At 36.5% G+C, this 24,383-nt stretch overlaps 1 protein-coding gene across 3 annotated transcripts; it reads right to left on the bottom strand.

Moving 5' to 3' along the window:
- Positions 1 to 555: 555 nt before the first annotated feature.
- rtn4a (reticulon 4a) lies at positions 556 to 16,234 on the bottom strand. Of its 3 annotated transcripts, none has more exons than XM_059571704.1 (7): positions 15,784 to 16,234; positions 8,814 to 9,021; positions 6,699 to 6,837; positions 2,527 to 2,596; positions 2,358 to 2,404; positions 2,142 to 2,200; positions 556 to 1,516 (listed from the first exon to the last, which is right to left on the bottom strand). In XM_059571704.1, exons 1-7 carry the CDS (start codon positions 16,196 to 16,198, stop codon positions 1,474 to 1,476), a joined length of 981 nt encoding a protein of 326 aa, XP_059427687.1. In that variant the 5' UTR covers positions 16,199 to 16,234; the 3' UTR covers positions 556 to 1,473. The 3 variants fall into 3 exon arrangements, with proteins under 3 accessions (XP_059427687.1, XP_059427688.1, XP_059427689.1); XM_059571705.1 differs by lacking the exon at positions 15,784 to 16,234 and adding an exon at positions 14,190 to 14,358; XM_059571706.1 differs by lacking the exon at positions 15,784 to 16,234 and adding an exon at positions 11,386 to 11,541.
- Between the last annotated feature and the right edge of the window lie 8,149 nt (positions 16,235 to 24,383).

Here is a 24,383-nt window from a genome sequence, read left to right as displayed (position 1 = left end):
TGTGTGTGGAGAAAGAGAATAGTTTTAATTCAACTAAAACATACAATGATGTTTTTTCTTTTATATTTACATATTACATAACTTTTAATGTTTTTTTTTTCAAAAGCATTCAGACATGGCCAAATGTCAAGTGTGGGTGTATAAATAGAATTAAAATATACCATCAATTTTCAGTTTCTGAAAGCAACTTTATCCAAAGATAATTTGTTGAGAACGAGGAAATAAGTGTGAGGAAATTATCGTGATTTTCATTTAAAGAGCCTGACTGTTGTAAGGGTAGAACAATGCTGATTTCTGTTCACAGAAAAACCAGCGTACTTTCATGTAAATCTCTCATACCATAGGGACTATACAAGGTGAATGTCTTTTTCAGTATATCTGAGATTTGAAACATCAAATTTCTTGTTAATGCCAGGAATAAAACTGATGCTCAAAATGCCAAAATCATATCAAATTCTACACTTCCACACATCACCACTGGATGGCGCCAAAGTACATGGGACAAACTGCATTGTAAGACTAAAACAAAGCTTCAAATTAAGCACAAACCCCAAATAATTTGTCTACAAGCTTTATTGGTACTTTATTGGCTTATTTTCACAAAGCATTTCACAGACAGTCTTCAGCATATTTTCATCAAAACTGAATTATCATTTACAAATGACCTGCATGAAGAAACAGTGCTTGAAGTTTGCGAGTTTTTAGAGCATGTGCCGTTTCAGGTATTCGATCTACGATGGAGACGGCAAATTCTGCAAACATGTTGTTGATTTTGACATGACAGGAAGGTGATCGGCCAACAAAGCATACATTCTAGTTTTTAAGTGTTTAACTAAACGGCTAAAAACAATGAATAGATGGGTGCAACATGCCGTAACAGATCCCTTTGGAGACAAGTGTGAAATAAAACTGTTTTTTAAACTCTGCTACAGAAGACTAGAAGCCTCTTCAACTCTAACACAACTGAATTGCATCCACTTTAACACAGTTACACCACAACACTACTGTGTCCTAGCATGCCAAAGTACAAACGAAAAGAAAAAAAAAAAAACGGCTAAAAACAAAAGACTTGCTGTGAAGGAACTTCGTACCCAAAACAATTCACTCCCTTTATCATACTGAAATGAATCAAAATGACCGAATAGTAAATGAAAAAACCTCATTGATTCCTGCTTTTGCCCTCATCAGTTCCCCAGACTACATTCTGTAATGATGTTACATAGCTGCGTTTACTTCAAACATGGAGAACTAGATCTACAGTGAAAGACTGATGACTCTGCTTGTGAGAGAAACTGATAAGAGGTTTAAAAAGATTTCATTCTCAGTTAGGCTAGCAATTCAAACACTGTGGGGGGGGTAAAGTTTACATTGCATCGTCTAAGGCCTTTGTCCAAACCAAACACGATTCTGTCCATCTTCGCTTGTTCCACAATCACTTCTCGTGCACGGAAATAACACACTGGATAACTTTCTTCACTCTGTCTTAGGCTTTGCTCCGGGAATCTTGGCCTGGATCCTGTAATGATACATAAACAAAAGAAGATGTCATAAGGAACAGGAAAACCATCAATATCATTTTAGTAGTAGTTTAGTCAAGTAATTTATGTAGTAAATTTATACTACGGTCAAAAACTTAAAACATACCTTGTGCGTGTGAGTGCATATAGGCTACTGCATATATACAGTACTGTTCATGTATCTATAATATGTATGTATCCATCTATCTATCTATATATAAAAGTTGTTACTTGACAACAAACATCAAGTGAAATAAAATATCACAATACACACACATACATATATACATACACATACATGCTATTTTATTTTCATTTAATTTAACTTTATATTTAATATTAATAGAAACCATATAGATTTCATTTTTTTCTTCAACTTTAAATTTATAAAATATTTCACAAAGACAAAAAATAAATAAAAGTGACAACCACCTAAGATTACTAACACTTCTAAAATTAAAATGGAAAACTAAAATAAAAACAAATTAATAAAAACAAAGAGCATATCAGGGATTATAAAATAACCCTATGTTGACTACTGTTATTTCAAATATGCAAAACACAATTTTTGCATCTGGTTTACTGAAGAAAACGCGTCATATTTTGCAACGTAAACGGACTTACTTTCCCATAACATCTTTGATTTGCTTGTTCACCAGTCCATAGTAATGGTCAATTTGTGCCTGCATTAGGAGTGAAATAGAATAATTATGGCATTCAGGTATACATTATAGGTTTATTCTAGTGTTTACTGAAACTGAAGGCTCTGATATATACTTAAATCAACCACAACAGCTGCCTGAGCCAGAAGTTATTAATGCATACACATGCCAAACATACCTGATGCTTTTCATAGATCACTGGCCAACTGAAAGTACCTATGAGACCTAAAGAAAAAACACATTTTGAAAATTATGGCATATTCTTATAATTCTGACAAGTGCCAATTAACTACTAAAAATTATGTATCGATTTAAACTAAGAGTACTACAGTTCCAAATGGACTTACCCATAATAAGAATAGTCAGACCATTGAACAAGGCACCAACATAAGTCAGGATCCACATGAAAACTGCAAACTGGAAGAAGAGAGGAAACCATGTCAACATACAACCACAGTACAACAGGCCAGAGGAAACCCTGTGACAAACGCTTTTCACAACTTATGCAAGGTGTAGCCGTATTAACAAAAAAGTTATTCAACAAAGTTGCATTAAATTGATAAAAACTGACAGTATAGACTGTTACAAAAACATTTTTTGCTCCGTTCTTACTAATAAAAAAAAAATCAGTTTCAAGCAATCAAGTAAATAAAGAAATATAGCTGCAACCTTAATCCTAATATTTCTCATATCTGACAAGAAATATTTGACCAAATCAGCTTCGTGGAATGATTTCTCTATAATCATAAATATTGACTGCTTAACATCAACAGTTCTTCTAAATTGTAATATCTTAGAAAATATTACTGCTTAGTCTGAATCTTTTATTAGATAAATGCAGCCTTAAGGGGGTCCCACACCGGATGAGAAGTGCAGCGTCGTGCCACGTCTTTAAAATTCGAACACATTCTCTATGAGTGTACACACACCAGCGGTGCCATTCAGCATCTGTCTGCAGCGCCCAGCTACGACTCAGAACGCTGTTCAAATTCCTGCCGCGCCACAGAGCGCCATCTGCATAGTTTTATATTAAATCACATTATATTCATTTCAAATCGTTGTTCATACATTATACCAAGATACCACTGCTGCAAAATACTACATACATTAGTTGTACAGCTTGAATAAAATGTAAACATGTATAATGAAATGTATAATAAACGTAGTCCTTTTAATCTTTTATTTTTCTCGAGAAATTTTTACATACACAAAATATTACAGTATGTGACTACATTCAATGTTGTCGGCACTCGGCAGCCACCGACTGGATTTACCAGGTCACAACCGTCACAACACACTTCAGGTAACTTAAATAGTGGAGTAGCCAAACGCAGCAGATGGAAAACTAATCAGCGACCAGTGTTGGGAAGGTTACTTTGGAAATGTAATAGGTTACATATTACAAGTTACCCTGTTTAAAATGTAATAGTAGTGTAACTTTTTCAATTACTTTATTAAAGTAATGTAACTAATTACTTTTGAGTACTTTTTGATTACTTTTCTAAATTTAGAAGCAGAGGTTGAAAACACTGCGAGCTTCAGTAGGCCTATGTGTAGTAGATTAAACCATGTCTTTGCCATTAATTTTCAGGAGGGGCGGACTGGGAAAAAAATTCAGAAACAAAAACAACAGTATGAAAAACAACCGTAGACTTGGCAACACTGGTTGGCATTTACTACACAGAGCCGTAATTCACTGACAATCTACACAAAACTGATTTTAAAAATAGCAGGTGATTCTCTGTCGATTTTGAAAGCGATTTTGTGTTAGTTGTCGGTGGACTATGGCTCTGTGTTGTAAATGCCGCTCCACCTGAACCAGTGTTGCCAAATCTGCGGTTGTTTTTCATATCCGTGGTTTGAAGCAACCACAATAACCTGATATTTAGTCCCTAAAATGTGAATTTTACCAAGGCAACCCTGCCAAAAAAATTTTATATTTTAACCCCGGGAAGCAATTTTTATCGGGGAACCTCCTGGAAACGCGATTGGGCTAGTTTTGGACTAGTTTTGAGAAGCAACTGGGCAGAATGTGTTGTGAAAACCTGGCAACCCTGATCTGAACGCACATGCTGAAGATATACTTCTAATCACAGGAGCGTCTTTACTGATGAGATGCGCATGAAAATCGCATCCGATTTTTTGCACAGCCCTAGTACGGTGTGCGATACCTCGAGTTATCCTACATGTGGCGCGATGCGATGTAGCGCTTCTCGTCCGGTGTGAGACCGCCTTTAATAAAAAAAAAAAAAAAAGACTATTAAACTGCAATTTTTGTGTTTTGGTTGGACAATTTCCTTAACTCAAGAGCCAGAAATATGGTCAAAATTGTAATGAAAGTTTAATTATAATTGATATAAATGTATCATTAGCATTTTGAAAGTGTACTTAATAAAATTTTCATAAATTGTCATTGTACGCTCAAAAACGTTTCACTTGAACTCAAAAATAGAAGGCAGACCACTTTTTTGCAAGCTGACCTAACAAATGGCAGAGACTGTTTAAAACCCACCGGCATGTAAAGGGTCACTCGTAACTGGACACGTCACTCAATATAGCCGTCTGACCACAGAGAGTCTGAATGCTGGGACGAATCTATCCGTCCAGCTGCGGAAGACCTCCAGAGCGCTGAAAGGGCAGCGGGGTATGACTGTAACTCTATCCACAGCCCACAACCACCGCCCCCTTCACAGGGCACTAAATCTCCTTACACGGATGCTTGCATCCGCTGCGTTTGAGACGAGGGTCAATGCTGCGCCAAGAAATGCTGATTTAACATTGATGTTAGTGGCTCTTTTCCATTACACCACAAACTGTGCTTCGAACACAGCGACTCCTTAAAATGTCAGATGCTTTGACGCATAATTAAGAAGCACTTATCCCTGGATCCAAACATTCATTTTAGTAAACCAGATGATTTGTGACGTCTAGTAGTTCTGCTACTGTCAACAATTTCAGGCTTACAGAGCCAGAGTGAATTTTCAGAAGTAATATCTTCAATGTGTTTTTTTAATGTATATTTATTCATTTTCTATTATTATTATCATCATCATCATTTAAATGTCTTGCTTTTGACCAATTCATCAGAACTGGAATGCCCTCAGCATGGCAGCGTGGGCATTTGAGCAACAATGCATAGTGGGGTGGAAAGTGTAGTCCAGCTATTCATTCACGATCATTCAGCCTTGCAGAGAACCTTGTCATGTGATGGCATTAAAAACAGAGCATCACATGACTGGCATTCCTCAATGCTATATCACAGCTGTTACTTTAACCCCGCCACCTCCAATAAAAAGAATAGCTGGCTGCGGCGAGAGAGGTCAGAGCTCCGTCCAAATCCTCTCGGTCCTGAGCAACAAAGGCTTCTTTGTGGAACCGTTCATGACCCGCTTCTGCATCACGTGACCAAACACCCCAAACGTGACCACCAACCCTGCCTACTAACAACAAATGGGAAACCGCATTTCTTAATGTATTAAGGATAAAACTAATTCACTATGGGAGAGAACACAGTTGATAATATGAAGTAACATTTGCTCATGTTTGGAGATGGTAAGGTTGTTAAAAGTCTCTTATTGCTTATAAAGGTTGCATTTATTTAATCAAAAATGGAATTAAAAGCAGTAATACTAAAAATACTATTTACATTTAAAACATCTATTTTCTATATTAATATATTTTAAAATAGAATTAATTCCGGTCATGGCAAAGCGGATTTTTCAGCATTGATACTCCAGTCTTCAGTGTCACGATACTTCAGAATCCAGTCTTTCTGAAGAAACATTTCTTACTTTTAGCAACAGCTGTTATACTTAATATTTGGCAGAAACGGAGATCATTTTTAGGATTCTTTGATTAATAGAAAGTAAAAAAGAACAGCGGTTATTTAAAACAGGACTCTTTTGTAACACAAGTATTAATTATTTGGCAGTCTATGGGACAGTCACAAGCCTCACGGTTTTCATCCACAATATCTTTAATTGTGTTCTGAAGGCGACAAAGCTTTTAATGGTTTGGAACGACATGGGGGTAAGCGATTAATGACAATTTTTTTTTCATTTTGGAGTGGAGGGACCCTTTAACTCTTTCTGATCACTTTTATGCATCCTTGTGGAATGAGAATATATTTCGCTCTAAAAACTTAATTGTAACTCAATTACTCAAGAAAATAGAAGTGTGCATTAAGGAATTAAGAGGATGTCAGATTTTGAACAGCCAACATTTCATAAGCAGAACAGTTTTCATATACATCTGTATTGAGCTCTTTGTTTTGGACACAAGAGGCCAATTTCTAGCCCACTTCTTCAGAAAACTCTTTTTTTATCAAATTTAGCATGAACTGTACAGCTAACAGAGGCATTATTGTTCACCAGCCTCATGAAAAACATCAAGACAACTAGATTTATTTTCCAATCTTCACCCTGAGAGCAGTTATGGAGCCCCAAATCAAATAAAAGAGGCTAAGCTGAAAACAGAAGGTTCAGGTTTTCATTTCCTCTGGTCTCCTGAAAGAACAAACCTTGAGCGAGTCCACCAGATCCTCCACCAGAAAGAGTCGTCGCAGCTCCTTAATCACACAGTTGATGTGCGCCAGAGCTGTGTCACTGTACTTCTGAACCAACTCCGAAGAGATCCCGATATCTTTATCCAGATACATCCTGTAGGAAGAGAAAGAGGGTTTAGCATGAGACCGCAGCCCTGTTCCACCAACCTACCGAGTTAGCAACTAGTGATGGTGCTTCTGAAATGCCGCTTCGTAAAACTTTGTTTTAAACCAGCAATCAAGCATGTATTAATCTGCTAAAAATCGCATGATTTAGTAAACCGTAAACAAGGCTACAGTAAACAACGTTTCATTGCAAAATTTCAATGATTAAGCAATCTCCAATGAACTAGTCTCTATATTGTTTTAACCTGATCTCAGATCAGTATTACAAATTTGTATTTAAAAAATTTTAAATGAAATTTGCATAAGAGTTGTAGTTAATAAATTCTTATTGGCTTGATTATCCAACAAACAATACAAGCCCTGTAATTATACAAGACACTATTTTTAAAGTCAATCGATTAAATTTTTTATCCAATTAATTACAGGGGGCTGCGATTAATTGCAAATTAATTTGGTTGTAAAAATACCCCCAAAATAACATTAAAAGCTATTATCATGTTGAATGTTTAGGTTACAATGGCCTAGCATAAAGTATGGAACGTAAAAGAAAATAATTTGAGAAACAATGTATTTTTTTGTTCTTGCAAGTAAAGTCACTACTAGTGACCAAAACAGATCGGTTACCACCAGCAGGCTAATAATAATAATAATACCTTTTATGTTGTGCAAAAGAGAGTCATTCAGTTTTGAAACAACATGAGGGTCAGTAAATGACAATGTATTTTTTATTTTTGGTAAACTATACCTTTAAAGGTTTTTTTTTTTAAATTCATTTTTAAATAACAAATATGCTTGTTATTATTGGAACGCCTTGGAACTTCATCCACGAAAGCCAACAATGGGGTTATATATTATATAAAGTAATTAATTTTATTTAAAAATATGAATCTCATAAATAGTCAAAAAAAATTTGTTAAGACCGTTAACAGATTGTTGTGTTCTCATCTCGTGCATTTTCTTTCCCACGCACAGTTTCAAAGTTAAATCTCCTGAAGTAAATGAAGTTAAAATAAAATTACAGAGCCTCAGCTCTTTCGCCCTGGTTTTACTTCGTTTCACCTATTCATACAATACAATATGCAAATGTAACATTCATCGCCATAACCATTCATAAATACTCTAAATTGAACAATAACATTTATTGCAACCCCTCCATTGAAGACCCTTTTAAAAAAAAAATAAATAAATAAAAAAAAACACCCCGCCTTATCGTTCATTCTGACCGCTGACGCAGTGCGCCGTGACAGTTGGGTGATTTCCAAATCACTTAGATCTTTTTATTTACCGTTATTTTCCTGCAGTGAACATGATTGTAAATAATTCTCTCTGTTTGTCATTTAGAGAAAAGCTGTTACAATTAGATTTGTACTATTACACATTAAACAAAAAACTGAAACCGTCTATGTTTTGGCCATATCAAAACAATTAGCCATATGCTTTTTCAAATAAACAAGCTAACATCGAACTGTGAGTCAGGACTCCTGTGCGCTTTGCTAAAGAAGCCTCTTTTGTGTAGAGCAAGAAAGTTGCTGCCAATGTAGAGCATTTCAGATGTACTACTTAAGAGGTTTCCTTTCAATTAAGATGTTGCCTTTGAAGGTAGCTGACTAAGCAGTAGACAGCAAATCAGCTCACTAGGTTTGGAACAGAGCCTGAAACAGGCTTTCTGAGAGATACAAAAGATAATGCAACCACTTTACTTCCAAAACAACTTTAAGATTCTTTAAGGGGCTGGATTTTTTTCCATTTCACAAGCCAGGCTTAAAATTTTGGCAGGGAATCAAAACCAAACACCTCATGTAAGCCCAGAAGCTAAGCTCCACAGATCTGCCTCCTTACAGAAACTGGAACACAAACTGATCAAAGCAGGATTATCCTAAACGTTTTACACTCAGGGAACACAAAGTGAACAAAACATGGTGTGGAAATACGTGAGACTGATGCCACTACAATATGCGTCCTCACTTGAAGGGGTGTCCATCCTCGGACTTCTGAACAGCCTGTAAAATGCCTTTGTATATCCTGAAGGAGATGGTGACAGACAGCAGGGCAAGGGCCACGTAGGAGATCACGCTGATAATACTGCACACGCTGAGGGACAGCAGCAGAAGCAGACTGGCTCCAAACACCACCCCCGTCCTCTGCAGATCTCGCCAATACAGCAGGTCCACCACTGCGACAGAAACCAAGAGTTACGTCAGCCCCAAACAGTCAGATGATGCAACCTTTTGCTCGCATGCAAAAAAGGAATGAACACTTTTTGAATGTACCGGAACATAAAAATTCTTTATTTTTTCAAATTGTGTATGAGTAAGAATTGGGTTACATTAATGTGTAAAATTACTACAACAGAATTATATTTTTTTTAAAAAAATTTTTTTTTTACATATAGCTTGAAGTGTTCCAATTCATCAATTTTGTAAAAAATATATTTTACACAAGCACACATGTAAAAAATTGTTTAAATTCAACACTTCTATATTTAAATATTGCTTTAATGTTTAAATTGAGTAGTTTCACAAAATATATATAAAATGTATATACCCTCTATATAAAATATTTTTCAAAAATAACTGAATATACAACATTGCTGAATTTAACCACTATTATTAAATTCTTATAAAGTATTTAATTCAGGGTTTCCCATACATTCATTAATTTGTGGCGGCTCGCCACAATATCAGCGCTGACCGCCACGGGAATAATGCTTATTCCCCCAGCGAAGATTCCAGAATCAATCCAGAGTTGAATGGTTAGTAATGAACACTGTTGCTCAACATAACTCTGAGAAGTTAGTCTATGTTAAGCGCTGTCGCGTTTCCATTACACATTCGTGCAAAACTTGTGTTTTTTTTTTCTGAATATCGATAAACAACTATTGCGAAATGACGGAGTTTCCATTAACCGATGTTATGCGACTAAAACGTCATTTTTTTTTCCTCTCGCGATCAGTCATTCCAAAAATCATGGCAACGGACGTTGGTAGGTTTATATACATCACAGCCACCAAACTATACATTATATTATTATTATATCCAGGTTCAGGTTGGTGTGTGTTGGTTTTTGTCCACCTCAATCTCCAGGTTTATGTGTGTGTGTGTGTGTGTCTGTGTCCACCTCCAGGTCCAGTTTGGTGTGTGTGTGACCCTGTGTGTGTCTGAGTCTGTGTGTGTGTGCGAGTCTTTTTGAATATTTGAGTGTGTGAGCCTGTGTTTGAGTGTGTCAGTAAGTTTGAGAGTTTGAGTGTGTGTGTGTGTCCATCTCCAGGTCCAGGATTGTGTGTGTGTGTGTGTGTGAGCAAAATTTGCAACAAGAAGCCTGTGGAGCAGTCATAACATAGAAAGTGTAGCAATGGCATAGCAATGTCTTTAAAGGGATAGTTCACCCAAAAATGAAAATTCTATCATCGTTTACTCACCATCAAGTTGTTCCAAACCTGTATGAGTTTCTTTGTTCTGCTGAACACAAAGGAAGATATTTGGAAGAATGTTTGTAACCAAACAGATCTCGGTCCCCATTGACTACCATAGTATATATTTTTTTCCTACTATTGAAGTCAATGGGGACCGAGATCTGTTTGATTCTGTCATTCTTCCAAATATCTTCCTTTGTGTTCAACAGAACAAAGAAACTCATACAGGTTTGGAACAACTTGATGGTGAGTAAACGATGATAGAATTTTCATTTTTGGGTGAACTATCCCTTTAAGTTATCTGACACTAAGTGTTGGCAATGGAAATGTGTACTTGTCACTAAGAATATGATAGATAGATATATAGATATAGATATAGATATATATATATAACTTAATATATATTTAACTTATTTAAGATCATCTCAATATACAAATTATGTGACCACACGGAACATCAAAACTCCAGAACTTCCAGAAACAGAAAATAACTCTTGCACACACTAAATAAGGACACCAGCAAGATGAATTCAGACTTTACAGCAAATCTAATGTGTTCTAGCTGAGGAAGGGTAAAAACAGGAAAGAGTCAGTCAAATACCATTCAATAATTAAACCTAATCTACAAAATGTGCCAATATGTCTGATCAGAGTTCATGGCAAACAAGCACGCGGTATCTCCTCTCACTGCATTTCATCCATCCAAAAATCCGATGAATTTAATCAGTAACTCAGAAGCACTTGGGTTCGTTCAGCAGAACATGCTGCCCTTCATCTTGTACTCTGGCCAACAGACCGTTGCATAATCTTATCGAAACTGAACAGTTCACAAAGTATTAACGAATCACATTTTCACAAACCAACACTTAATGCTTAATATAGATCTGCTCATAAATATGCATGTTAATGTGTACTGTTATGACGCACGCCTGAAAACACGTTAAATCCTGCGGCCTCCACAAGACCCCCCGCAATAAAAACTGCATTTTATCATCATGATTTCATCCTAAATCATCGACAACGCGTGTAAACACGAATTGAAGTGTAAATGCGCATAAATCAGGTGTGATGCTTGGAGGAGGGACGCGATTACAGAGCGTTTAACAGTCTAATTCACAAACTAACCTTGTTTGGAATCCATCTCGCTCATCTGCGATCAGACAGACAGGGCCAAGAACACACGAGAAGCAGGCAGCACCAATGACAAATTACAGTTCCGGACAAATTGGATTATTTCAAAACAAAAGTCCCTACGTAATCCGGCACATTCAGATAAGCACAGATACAAAAAAAAAGTCCACAAAATATCGGTGAACATGCATCCATCAGGAAAACAACAACACACACGTTTGGCCAGCTGACCTTTTTTGTTTGTTTGTTTGTTTGTTTAACTTAAAATGTATTTATTTATGTCCAGCACAGATTGCTAGACAGCCATCGGTTGGCCAGATTTTATTAATGCTTTTGTAAAAAAAAAACGTCTCTGAATTTATTTAGTTAAAAAAAAAACTAATATTGTGAAGTGTTATTATAAGTTAAAAAACCGGTTTTCTATTTTAATATATTTTCAAATGTAATTTATTCAGGGTTCCCACACCTTGATTAACTTCAAATTCAAAGGCCTTTCAAGGACGTTCCATGTCCAATACCCTCAAATCCAAGGGGACACATTTCAAGTGAGAGTGAGGTTAAATCGTGCTATCTTGTAAGATACATTGTTACAGTTTTCATGTATCAAACACAACTATGCAAAAAAGCTTCTTTTTTTTGCATAAATTTTTGGCCATATGACCAAGATCTGATATTCTATTTGTTGTATTTTTGTTTTGCATAAAACAGAAGTATATTCAATACATCCTATACTGTATTCTAAAATTATCTGATATTAACTTTTGGAAGGTTTTTTTTTTTTCTTTTCAAAAGAGCTTAGGCTCATGTTACCAGACGTTTTTCTTGCCTCATGGGTTTACATGATCTTAACAAGCAAAGCAATTCAAAATAAAGTTCCAGGTGTGTCTGTGAAACATAGAGGTACCATCCAATAGTTTTGTGCACGCATGATTAACTTCATGTAGGGTGACCATATTTTTAACCATATTCCAAATATCAAAACTGAAAATTAGTCATTTCCATACCTAAAACACATTTTACAGTCACTGTTATGCATATTGATCATAAACACTGAACAGCTGAAAAGCTTCCTACCACTGGCCCTACTTTACACAACTTAACATCTAGCACAGTTTTATCATGGGCAGAAAGCAAAATGGTTCAATACAAGCATAGACAGTCCCTCACAGCACTCGAATACAAAAACACACTGGCGACTGTAGAAAGTAAAAGCCAAATTCCCAACATTTTGGCTGATTCAGGGTCTGATATTCTATTTGGTGTATTTCCAGAATAATTTTTTAGGTCCAAAATAAGGACATGTCGGGAAAGAGAGGAAATATGGTCACTCTAGCATCATGGCAACATACAACACAAAGTACCTCACGCGCTAAACACTTAACGTAACTAATGTAAATCCAGCAAGCTTCTATGCATAGGCCACGAATTGTTGGAGAAATAACACATTAGCGGACCAGAGGGAATAATATGGAATTTTTTCCAGAAAACTTCTTGCACAAAATAAATTCAAGCACTTTCAAGGACCTGATTCTTGATTCAATGTATGCTCTTTTTCAAAAACTTTCCAGGGCCTTGAAAAAAAAAAAAAATTCAGATTCACAAACTTTCAAAGGTTTCAAGGACCCGTAGGAGCCCTGTTTATTCCTGTGATGGCAATGCAAAATTTTCAGGATTATTACTGAAGGCTGTCACAAGGTATTTTAGAAATCATTATAATATGCTTGATTTGGTGCTCAAGAAATATTTCTCATTGTCGATGATGAAAAAAAAAAAAAGTTGTGCTTAATATTTTTGTAGAAATTTTACAATTTCCCCCGCCAGGATTCAGTGATGAATAGAAAGTTCAAAATAACTTTTATTTGAAGTAAAAAGTATTAAAGTAACACCTTTTCTTTTTCACATTTGAACGGTTTAAAGGTGGGGTATGTATTTTTCGAAAAACGCTTCAGAAAACGGGAGTCGGGCCGAGTACCAAACAAACTTGTAGCCAATCAGCAGTAAGGGGCGTGTCTACTCATGATGGGGACGAGAGAGTGCTCAGTGCACAAGACAGAAATTAGCAGAGCAGAGCAACAACAGAAAGATAGAGATGGTGGATAAAAAACAAGAGGAAAACATCTGTGGAACAAAAGGCGGCTCACGATAAGGCAAGAAGTAGGACCCGTGTAAACAGCAGATCAGCTTTCCAGTGCTGGAGAGAACTCAAGGAGCAGGAAGCCCTGCGATCGGACACCGAGGTCGCTTTGTTTCTTCTCGATAGGGGAGTAACATTGGTTTGGCTTCGTTTCACAGAATTAAAACATGTAGGCTTTTTCTTGAATATGCTTGTGTGTCATATTTGCTTGTTTGTTCATCTGCAATCGTATTGTCGTTCCCTTCAGCTATGATAAAGACACATTCATTTCCACACCCTGTGAGTCTGGAGCGTCTAAACCTCCTCACTATATATGACACACTGCATCATATATATTCTTTAATTTCTTCAAAACTGCACTGAATTCAGAATATGCAGTCAGTACAACATTCTGTGCCGCAAACAGGCAGTTGGCCAAGAGAATTCTCTGGCAGAGGGATAAATGCTTGCTGTTGCAATATGCTTTGTAATCAAGACACCCCTGACCATTTACTCAGCACAACTAGAACATTCTCTCCCACAAGCACCTTTGCAAGCAAAGCCTCAAAACTGAGCAAAACTTACTCACAGCTTTACCCAATAACAGTTATGGACAAAGCAAGCAGAAAAATGGTCGTTCTACTTAGTCCATTGTTAGGCTTTTTAGGGCAAAACAAGCATGTACCCTGTGCTTTCCAGTGCTTTATCTCCATCCTTGAGGTTGTCACAGAAGGTGTGTTATCTGAATTGGCGTCCATCGTCATACATTCCAGTCAAAGGTGTTCAGAAGAGGAGGTCGGGGGTGAGGAAGGAGGCACGAGTCTCTGGCTGGGGCAGGACAGGACTGAAGGGTAGAGAGAGACGCCAGGGCTCTCCTAGCAGAGCAGACTGATCAGGTTCTGCAAAGGCCAGCACTGCTGAGGTCAGCTGACCACATTCAAAGGTGTTGAACGCCGTGTTCTAGTAACATGAGGTTTCAGCACAACATCAGCTGTGTCGCTCTACAATCCGGGGGCCGTCACAGTTAATTCTTCTAAATGCATTATCAAAAATAACTTGATGTGGCTGCCCTTTGGCCTGTCCTCGGTGTTCGTATGAGCGATCCAAGATTCTTATTATTAACTAAAACTGAATTCTGCTTAATTGTGTAATTAATTTGTCTTAAAAGTGAAAAAACTAAAGCTAATTTTAAAGGTCAATAACACTTATTTAACATAGATACATACATTTATAAGTGCCTTTTATTTGAAAGCACAAGGGTTTATGGATCAAATTTGCCATTACATTATTTCTAATTATTTTGGCAAATTATGAAAGTGAGCATTTGAAAAATCAAAATGAAACAATGCTGTTTAATAATACTTAAACATTATTTAGGCTCTGAAAAAAAAAATTATTTGGTAATGGAAAATGCACTTTTTATCATGACCTAGCTACAATTGACTTGAAAATTTTATATTTTACTGCTTTAGGTAACAGGTTAGTGTTCAGACACAATCTAAAATGATTATTCATGACTAATGAATGATTTATGAAATCCATTGTGACTTTGGGTCATTGCATTTTCCTAAATGTCAGACACTTCTGAGTAAACTCGGTCACTTATCTAAACTGACCTTTGTCCAGCCTTTATCACAATAGGGAGGTGACCATTACGCATGTGGAGCTGAATTAACAACAGATTTATACAAACAGACACATAAATAAACAAAAAATCTAATAAAAACAGTTTGACAGCTAGCACAATTTCGTGGGTTTCTGTATTTTTCGTGTCAGTAACACATACTCCACCAGATGTCAGTAAAGGGAAGCCATCAAGAAGACGTTGAAGTTTTTTTTATAATTCCCCAATGATCATCATTACAAAATGCTGTTCAAACGAAGTAAGCAGTAACGAAGGTGACAAACATTATTTATGATCACATTAGATGAGTCAGTACTATATGGAAATTTCAAGAATGTAACGTTGCTTTTTTTTAAACTGATACTGCATCGATTAAGAAATTTGAGAAGCCCAACAAATATTAATCGGAGACAACGTTAAATATAAATCCGAAAACTCAAACTGTATTACTGCAATTGAAAAGCTAGGTAAAAAGTAAGAGTCATGTAACGTTAATAATTCAAACGGATCTGACGTCATGTGGTGTAACATGTTGGGTGGATTAAAAGAAAAAAAAAGTGTATTACACTTAACGTTATTTAGTTAGTGATAATACTTATATTTCATCGATTCAAATCCAATTTATAAGTCACAAAAACAATGTAACGTTACTTACATGAACAACAAGAGTTCGATTTGGATGGCGTGACTATTTTCCCATCTTTTTCCTCTGATTTCGTCGGTTTTGTTGTTGCGTCTCCAGACGCACTGATCGGTGCTGGTTTGACAGCTTCTGGTTCTGGTTTAGAGGTGGATGATGGTTCTGGATCTGGATCTGTAAAGTCCAGCAGAGGAGGTTCTTCGGTACGTGGCAGTGTGGACCTGTGCCTCTCCAGCGCATCTTTCGCTCCTCCTGCCAGATCTAAGATATCATCGTCGTCTAGAACATTAGCATCTGCCTCGCTTTCCAAGAAATCAGCTCCTTCATCCGTCAACGAGTTCTTGTGTTTGTCTGCTCGGTATAGTTCTTCTTCTTCACGCTGAAAACCATGTGAGGGTGTCGTGGAGCTTATATTCATCCGATCATCCATTGTTAAGAATAATTTCACAACGTTATGTAAGAGGACTTTAAATGTCTGAGAAAATATATTTTCAAAACTTCACCAAGTGTTTCTCTGGTTAAACACGGACCTAAAATGCAGAAAATCGGCGCAACTATTTAGACGCTTAGTTAGGGGAAGTATATGCAAATTTTTCCAACTATTTTATTGGCTGAACAGTGAAACCTCGTTGCGTGCACGGTTACTCTCTTAATTAGGGGCGGAGTTTGGAAGTTTCTGAGTATTTCATTGGGTGAGTGGTGAAAGGGGTGCTTTCTCTATGGGGTTAGAATTGTTGCTTTATTCCAAATAAATAGATTATGATCCACAAATAAATGTAACAAGATTCACAAAAATATATCAAATTCACAAATAAATGTACAGAGTTTCACAAAAAAATATAAAACTCACAAATAAATAAAATGAGATTTGCAAATAAAAAAAAATATATTTACAAATGTGTTTAATGTCACAAACACAACTCTACCTGGTATTTATTTGTGAACCGCTGTCTGTGCATTTGTAAATCACTGCACGCATTTGTGGATCGGTTCCTGTGCATTTGTGGATTTGAAACACTTCTAGCGTCGACGTGCAGATAAATCCACAAATAAGTGGACTCCACCCACCGTTTACTCAAGCCAATCAAATAACGGCCACATTGAGCTGACCAATCGTAGCACGTTATCGCTTCAACCAATCACGTTTTGGCTTAAATCCGGGGGGGCGTCTTGCCTGATCGGCCATGTTGTGCGTACTTGTCTGTAACGTTACTTGTGGACTTGTGAAATGTCATCAGTCGCTGCCCAAGTACTGTTTCCCTTTTCAAAGTTCACATCTAGCCAAGTCCAGTTCAAATCCCCGGATGTGTTCTTGCTCCGCTCCTTTTACCGAGGATGCATGGAGAGGTGACTTGTGCGGACTTGATACGGGCCATAACCCAGAATTCAGCTCGAACCAGGTTAGCATCAATGGCGGAGGAGAAAACTCACAACTGTAAGTTATACATTTCGAAATACTATTGTTGTTTTATCACAAAATGTAACGTAGTTCTAAGAGCTTTGATGCCAGAATGTTGTTTAAACTTCAAAGCTACCGTCGAATTTTAAGGAACTATTTGAAAATTTGCTCAGACGATTTCGTTACGAGTTGAAAAGTAGCCTAACCCTCGGCAAGTCCTCCTAAAAAGTAGCTAGGCCCTGTAACATTTTGTAAAATATGGGGCTGCCTGTGTTGATTCTGTAGTGGATAAACATTTGATATATTTTGCTTTGGGTATATCTAATGGGCAATTGTTTTGCCTGAGGGAAAAGTTTCCTAACTAACGTTTGCCTAACGATACTTATATCAAATGCAAACCTTATTTTAGAGTGCTCTTGTCATTTTAACCAAATAGTTTGCTTGTCTTTATTTACATTTTTTTTACAAATTCTTTTATAATTGTATTATTTTTCATCAACTTAAATTAAGCATTATTTTTTATCAAGGGACTGCTGAGGAAACTCGGGCCTTGATAGAGTGGCGGGCGGCCAACGAAAGGCTTTTCACCGGGAGGCGCAATTCCTCCAAAAGTTGATGGGAGTGAGTATTCATTTTGAGTGCTTGTATAATTCCCTGCATGTCTGAAGGTTTGGAGCTAGATTTGGACAGTCTTCATCCATAAGAATGAATACGTTATTGAAGTGGAATCATGTAAATCTTTATGGGTTTGTTTTGCCTATAGGCATTTTGTTCCACTTCTGGTTTGGCCATAACTGCCAAACAGGCAAAGAAAAAATTGAATAACCTAAAAGATAAATACAAGGTAATCTGCCTGTTTCTCTACTTTCTGTTACTGAAAGAGGCTTACCAAGATGTGTGTAAAGACTTTCCGGTCATATTTGAAACCTAACATAGATGCATTGGCCCTTACATTTTATTTTGTAAAATGTAGTTTACTCCGTTTACATTGTTTACTCTGAGACTGTAAAAAGAATAGTTCACCCCAAAATGAACATTCTGCCATTCACCTACAATTTTAAGTTGTTTCACACCTGTATACACTATTTATTTATTCTTTTTTTTTTTTTTTTTTGCTTTACACAAAGGAAGAATATTTGTAACCTAAGAGTTCTGGGGCACCACTGACATGTGTAATTTTTTGGTGCCTCAAACTGTTAGGTTACAAAAATTCTTAAGAATATCTTCCTCTGTGTAGAGCAAAAATAAAAAATGTCTAAAAGTGTGGAACAACGTGAGGTGAGAACATGACAGCATTTTGCTTTATTTCAGGAGCTTAGGGACCCACCCACAGGAAAAGGGGTAGAGGCCGGTAGTGTGACTGCTGCCACCTGGCAGTGGTACACTGCAATGGATGCTGCACTCGAGTTGTTGCATCAAACCCACTGCCACTACAGGTGGCTCAGTCAGCACACCAGGTTCAGCCCCTTCTGTGGAAGCCAGGAGTAGCCAGCAGTCAAGAAAGAGGCGACGGGACAGCCAGGCTCTTCTTTAGTTTCTAAAAGAACAGGCAGAGAGGGAAGAGGAGAGGGAGAGAGAAGCATTGGCGAGAGAAGAGGAGAGAGAGAGGGCAGCAACAGCCAGAGCAGAGACATATTTCTCTTTTAGAAAAACTTAATAAATTCTAAATTAATGTTGTATTTAATGATAAATGATTTTATATAGATTATTTGAATAAAAAAAAATAAAAATGAATGTTTCAATTTCAACCCTGGCAAATCATTGTTATAGCAACAGTGTATTCTTTATATTTACAACAAAAACACAAATAATATAAAATAATGTAATATCCAATGTCTATAGTGGTATACAATTATTTACAATCATGCAGTTAAATCTCAAGAAGAACATACCAACATTAAGAAAACGTATAAATGTATCTATACCCATCTACTTGCACATTTATTCATACCTATCTTTCTAATTAATGTCATAGCTATTTCAACTGTTTATGTTGCTCTTTTAATGAACATGACAACATCTGGAAAGGTTTACTGTCTAGATGTAGTACTGTTCAGTTAGACACCCAGGCAGTTCCACGGGAGAAGAAAGCTGAGCAGCCAGACGTCCTCGGAGATGGTTCCCTGATAGGTCCCTCTCACCCACTGCTGCATTCTCACCATCTTCGCTGTCTTCTTGTCCTTGGCTTTCCTCCTCCTCCTCCAAGAGATCACCTCCCATCACACAGATGTTGTGGAGGATACAACAGGCACCAATCACCTTTGGGGCGAACAGTGGCCTGATCTCTAGGGCCCGCAAGAAAATTGCACGCCAGTGAGTTTTTAACATCCCAAAAGTGCGCTCGATGATGTTCCGTGCTTGTGCATAATGCCTGTTGTATCGGGCTTCAACTTGGCCTGTTAATCAAAAATCGTGTAGAAAATGTGTAGTGTATTGCAAATTCATAACAGTAAAAATTTGGTTTATCGTGTGTGTGTGTCTGTCTGTCTGACATAAAAAAAGTGTTCTTACTTGCGACAGGCTGGCGGTATGGGGTCATGATTGCAATAGGATGCTGCAAGCAAGGGTATCCCCCATCTCCCAAAAGATAGTATCCAGCTGGTGAATACAAAGCCTGATGGTACCTTGGTGATCTGCGCAGCACAAGGGCATCCTGTACAGAGCCTGGATTGCCAATATACACATCTATAAATATGCCTTTAGCATCACAGGTGCCCTGTAGAATGATGGAAGGGAAGATCTTTCTATTTATGTAGCATCTTTTTTGTGGCATTGCAGGAGGAACAATCCTGATGTGGCACCAGCAGCACAGCGGAATGCCTCATGGCCAGCAAGGCCCCCCACCTCATCCATTTCCTCTGCTTTTGGAAAATGAATAATTTTGTGGAGGATGGTCATCATCTCCTCCACAACATTGTGAACAGTCCTACAAACTGTTGAAAGTGGCATGCTGAAGTCATCTGATGTGACCCTGTAGGATGCTCCACAGGCAAGCCAATAAACCGTAACAAGTACTTCAATTTCACGGCTCCATCCATGGGCTTTTTGACGGGGCAGCATCTGTACCAGCATGTTGATGCTGATCCTGGAGAGCCTGAAAGCTGCCTTTAAATCCTCTCCAGAAAAAAACTTGACCAGGATTGGTACCTGGTCATTGATCTGTGAATACCTGCGAGTGGGACTTTGTTCCTGTTAAAATATATAGATAATATATTAAGAATGTTTTTACTTTTGTTGTATTATGTATTTGTTATATGTATTGCTTTTAAAAAGTTGTTACTATATGTACTGTCGTTGCATTGTATTTATTATATTTTTGGATTTAATATAAGCTATATACTCAGTTGTTTTAAGGATTTTGTCTAAAATTTACTAAAATCTGCCATAATTAAATCTCCCTCTAACATTTGCTCTTTTCGTGAAGTATTTCTTTATACTCTATTTCGGTTTCATTCATTTATTGATAAGCTCTAGCACAACATTCATCCCAGAGTCTAAAAGTTGTAGCCTATATGATTATTATAGATATTAAATTGTCCTGTTTGTGTTAATGCAGTAATATGATGTGCACCTAGCTATATAAAGATGATAAACTATAAACTTATTTGAGCACCACAAAGACAAATAAAAGGTGTGTGAAGTGTAAGCTAGTTAATTTAAATGTTATCAACTGTCAAACCTATTGTACTTGTCAGTTTATTTGGTATACTGAAAAATCTAATGTTGTCTCATTACATCCCTGCAATAGTTTACATAACTTTTTGTGAGATAGTACTTTGTAGTCTGTTGATAGGGTGCCTATATGATACATTATAATAAATTTTTATTATGACTTTTCATTTGGATATACCTAACTAAGTCCACATAAGTATATGGGCAGTTTATGAAGAAAGAATAATTAGAAAAACGTACAATGCTAGAGAGACATGCTAATATGGCACGTCTCTTCGCCATCCTCCGCTGCATCCTGGCTTTTCTTTGAAGGATTCGTCTCTTCCGTTCGGCAGCCTCCTCTTCAGCATCTTGATAAATAGCAATTGCAATGGCAATCCTAAGCTGTTCCATTTTGATTTACACTTATTTACAATTGATTTACACTTTTCAACCGTATTATTTAAATTGTAGCTGAGTGGGTTTATTGCTAGATTGTTCTTAATGAAAAGAGGCAGTTGTTTCCACATATTTTATTTATTTTGAACGACGTAAATATAATCACAGTATTAATGTTACCTGAACCACATATTAATGTTTAATAGTTTTTAAAATAAAAAAGAGACAGTCGTTTAATATTATATTCAATTTCATTATAAATATAAAGTGAAAATAATCAGAGTAGGTAAATATTAGTTTTTTAATACTAATATATTTAATATATTGAAAATAAAAAAGAAGTTAATTCAAGTAAAACATGCATGCTGAGTGAAGCTATCAAGTACGCTGCCGTTCCATTTGTAGAATGACTGGACTCGCGTCCTCCCGTCCTCGAGAGTTCGTTCTTCTGAGTCCAACTTGGCATGTCCAAACTCGGAAGGACGGAAGTCCAGACTCTGCGAACTTGGTATTGAGAAATGCCCTGACTGTCTGTTGTTGGTCTCAAGTTCGGTGTCTATTCCCGCAGTTCCCCTGGCTGTAAGCCAAAACGTGATTGGTTGAAGCGATAACGTGCTACGATTGGTCAGCTCAATGTGGCCGTTATTTGATTGGCTTGAGTAAACGGTGGGTGGAGTCCACTTATTTGTGGATTTATCTGCACGTCGACGCTAGAAGTGTTTCAAATCCACAAATGCACAGGAACCGATCCACAAATGCGTGCAGTGATTTACAAATGCACAGACAGCGGTTCACAAATAAATACCAGGTAGAGTTGTGTTTGTGACATTAAACACATTTGTAAATATATTTTTTTTTATTTGCAAATCTCATTTTATTTATTTGTGAGTTTTAATTTTTTTTGTGAAACTCTTTATATTCATTTGTGAATTTGATATATTTTTGTGAATCTCGTTACATTTATTTGTGGATCATAATCTATTTATTTGGAATAATGCAACAATTCTAACCCCATATTTCTCTTCCTTAGCAGAAATGTGGAAAATGGCTGAGTGATGCATTTTGAGCAGTTTATAAATTCACAGTGGTTTGAAAATGCACTGGTAGATTGCCTTTGTTCTTATACGTAAATATTAGTTAAATGTTCTTAATATTTGCAAGATGTAGCCACTGTTTAATGAAATCAACTAGAAATTTGATGCCATGCAAGCAACAATCTCTAACCCTTGACTATATTCATGATACAAGCATAACATCTTGTGTGTTGATTGTGAAATCATTGAATAGTTTAGAATACATTTATTCAGATGAGTCATTGTTAGTCGATGTATTACAACATAAACTAAGACTTATGTTAGACTTGTTTGAATCTGAATCTGAGTCACAATGTGTATCACAATAATTTGTATCATATCACTTTAATATGATATACTTTGCTGAAAAACTTATTTCACACAATTTTCAATGCCTTATGCCCTCTTATTGGTAGTTCATACTTTTTTAGCAAGTAACAGGCCTTTTATAATTTTAATGAAATTTCCCCATTCAGATCACGGTACACGTGTCTTTTCACTTCGAAATTTCTAATGATTTTTATCTAAATAAACATAAGAATAATTTTTACATTCTTAGTATGCCTTAGTATGGCCCTAATAAACATTTGGTGGACTGAAGCAACTTAGGTTAATTGATTCAATATAGAAAATAAATAAATAAAATATCAAACTGTTAAAATGTTTATATCTAATATGATACAAAAGGCAGTTGTGGAACTTTAATCAGTTTTTTCTCCATCATCATTGCACTGCATTATATGTTTCGCCCTCCCAAAATAAAAACTACAGGGATTTAATTATAAAATTAAGTATTTAAATATAATCTTACTACAGTAGATTAAGAGTAACAGAGTGGAAACTGTTATACTGTTATATGGATTTAATTGATTTACATACACATACATTTGCACTACTTTGTGGTCATATAAATAACAGTGACAAATTGAATATTTCTTAATAAAACTGAGATTTTTTTTCCCCTTGTCTTTTATGGCACAATGCTATGAAATGAAAAATACTAAACAAATCAAAAACATTGGCTACAAAACATCTTTTTTTAGATTTCATCCAAAGGTTCAATAAATTACATTCTTTTAGTTATTCTTTATTTATTGACTATTATTTCACATTTCTTCTCTGGCTTTATAGGTTATGGCTGTTCGGCTATGCTCCAGGAAATTCTGAACATTGTGTACTTGGAGCATATACTGTATGTAATGTAAATGTCACACATGCAGCTGAAAGATCGATCAACAAAGGAATCCAGGCGGATCCAGACTGACGAGACATCTAGTAAAAATACTTTATACCCTCATCATTATATCTAGATATGTCTTGGGTCTCTCCTTTAACTTCAAGTCTGATCACTTGAAAAATGTACAGTGCACTTAAAAACCTTAACAAAAGCAATGATGCAAGTCTTAGCAACCAATTACTATAATTATGGTCAAAAATAGCAACTTTTGAGCTATTGATCATTAGCTGTTACAATACATTAAGTTATCTTATCTTTTAAGTCTTCTTGTTATCTTGTTTTATTGCAGATTGTGGTGAGTCAGTGCATGTCTGCTGGGCAGATGTCATTGTCTGTCTTCTGTGCTGTTAAAAGGAGACAAAGGCAGATTTGAGGGATAGTTTGTCCTCTCCAGATACTGCAGTCTCCATTGTCATCCAGACGCCAATGGGGAAGCAATGTACCAAACCGGTTCTGCAGAGTCTTTGTGCTGCGCTGGAATCATGCCAGCATGGGCTGACTGATAACCTGCCCTTTGCTTCTACTGACTGATTAATCATAGAGACGTTTGGTGCACATCTTTTAATCTGGCCTGCTTGTTAGTTCTTTCTGATCTTATCTTTTTTTGGCTTGTGCAAAAGTCAAGTAATAATCCATCTTCTGCAAGAGAAGGGATGCAGGAATATATTTTTAGATCTCAGAATAAAATCATTTTACAGTGAAAAGATTAGCTTTAATCACATTATTCAAGTTGCTGATTCGTGTAGCAGTATTCTTGAAATTCATAGCAGTGAGTCAATGTAGTGCAATACTTATTTCCCACAAAAATGGAGTGCTATCATCTTAGTCATACTAAGTAGGGGGAAAGGGAGTCTCC

This window comes from Carassius carassius, chromosome 17, assembly GCF_963082965.1.
Source record: "Carassius carassius chromosome 17, fCarCar2.1, whole genome shotgun sequence".
NCBI classification, from domain to species: domain Eukaryota; kingdom Metazoa; phylum Chordata; class Actinopteri; order Cypriniformes; family Cyprinidae; genus Carassius; species Carassius carassius.
This window is presented reverse-complemented; position numbering and strand designations above follow the sequence as displayed.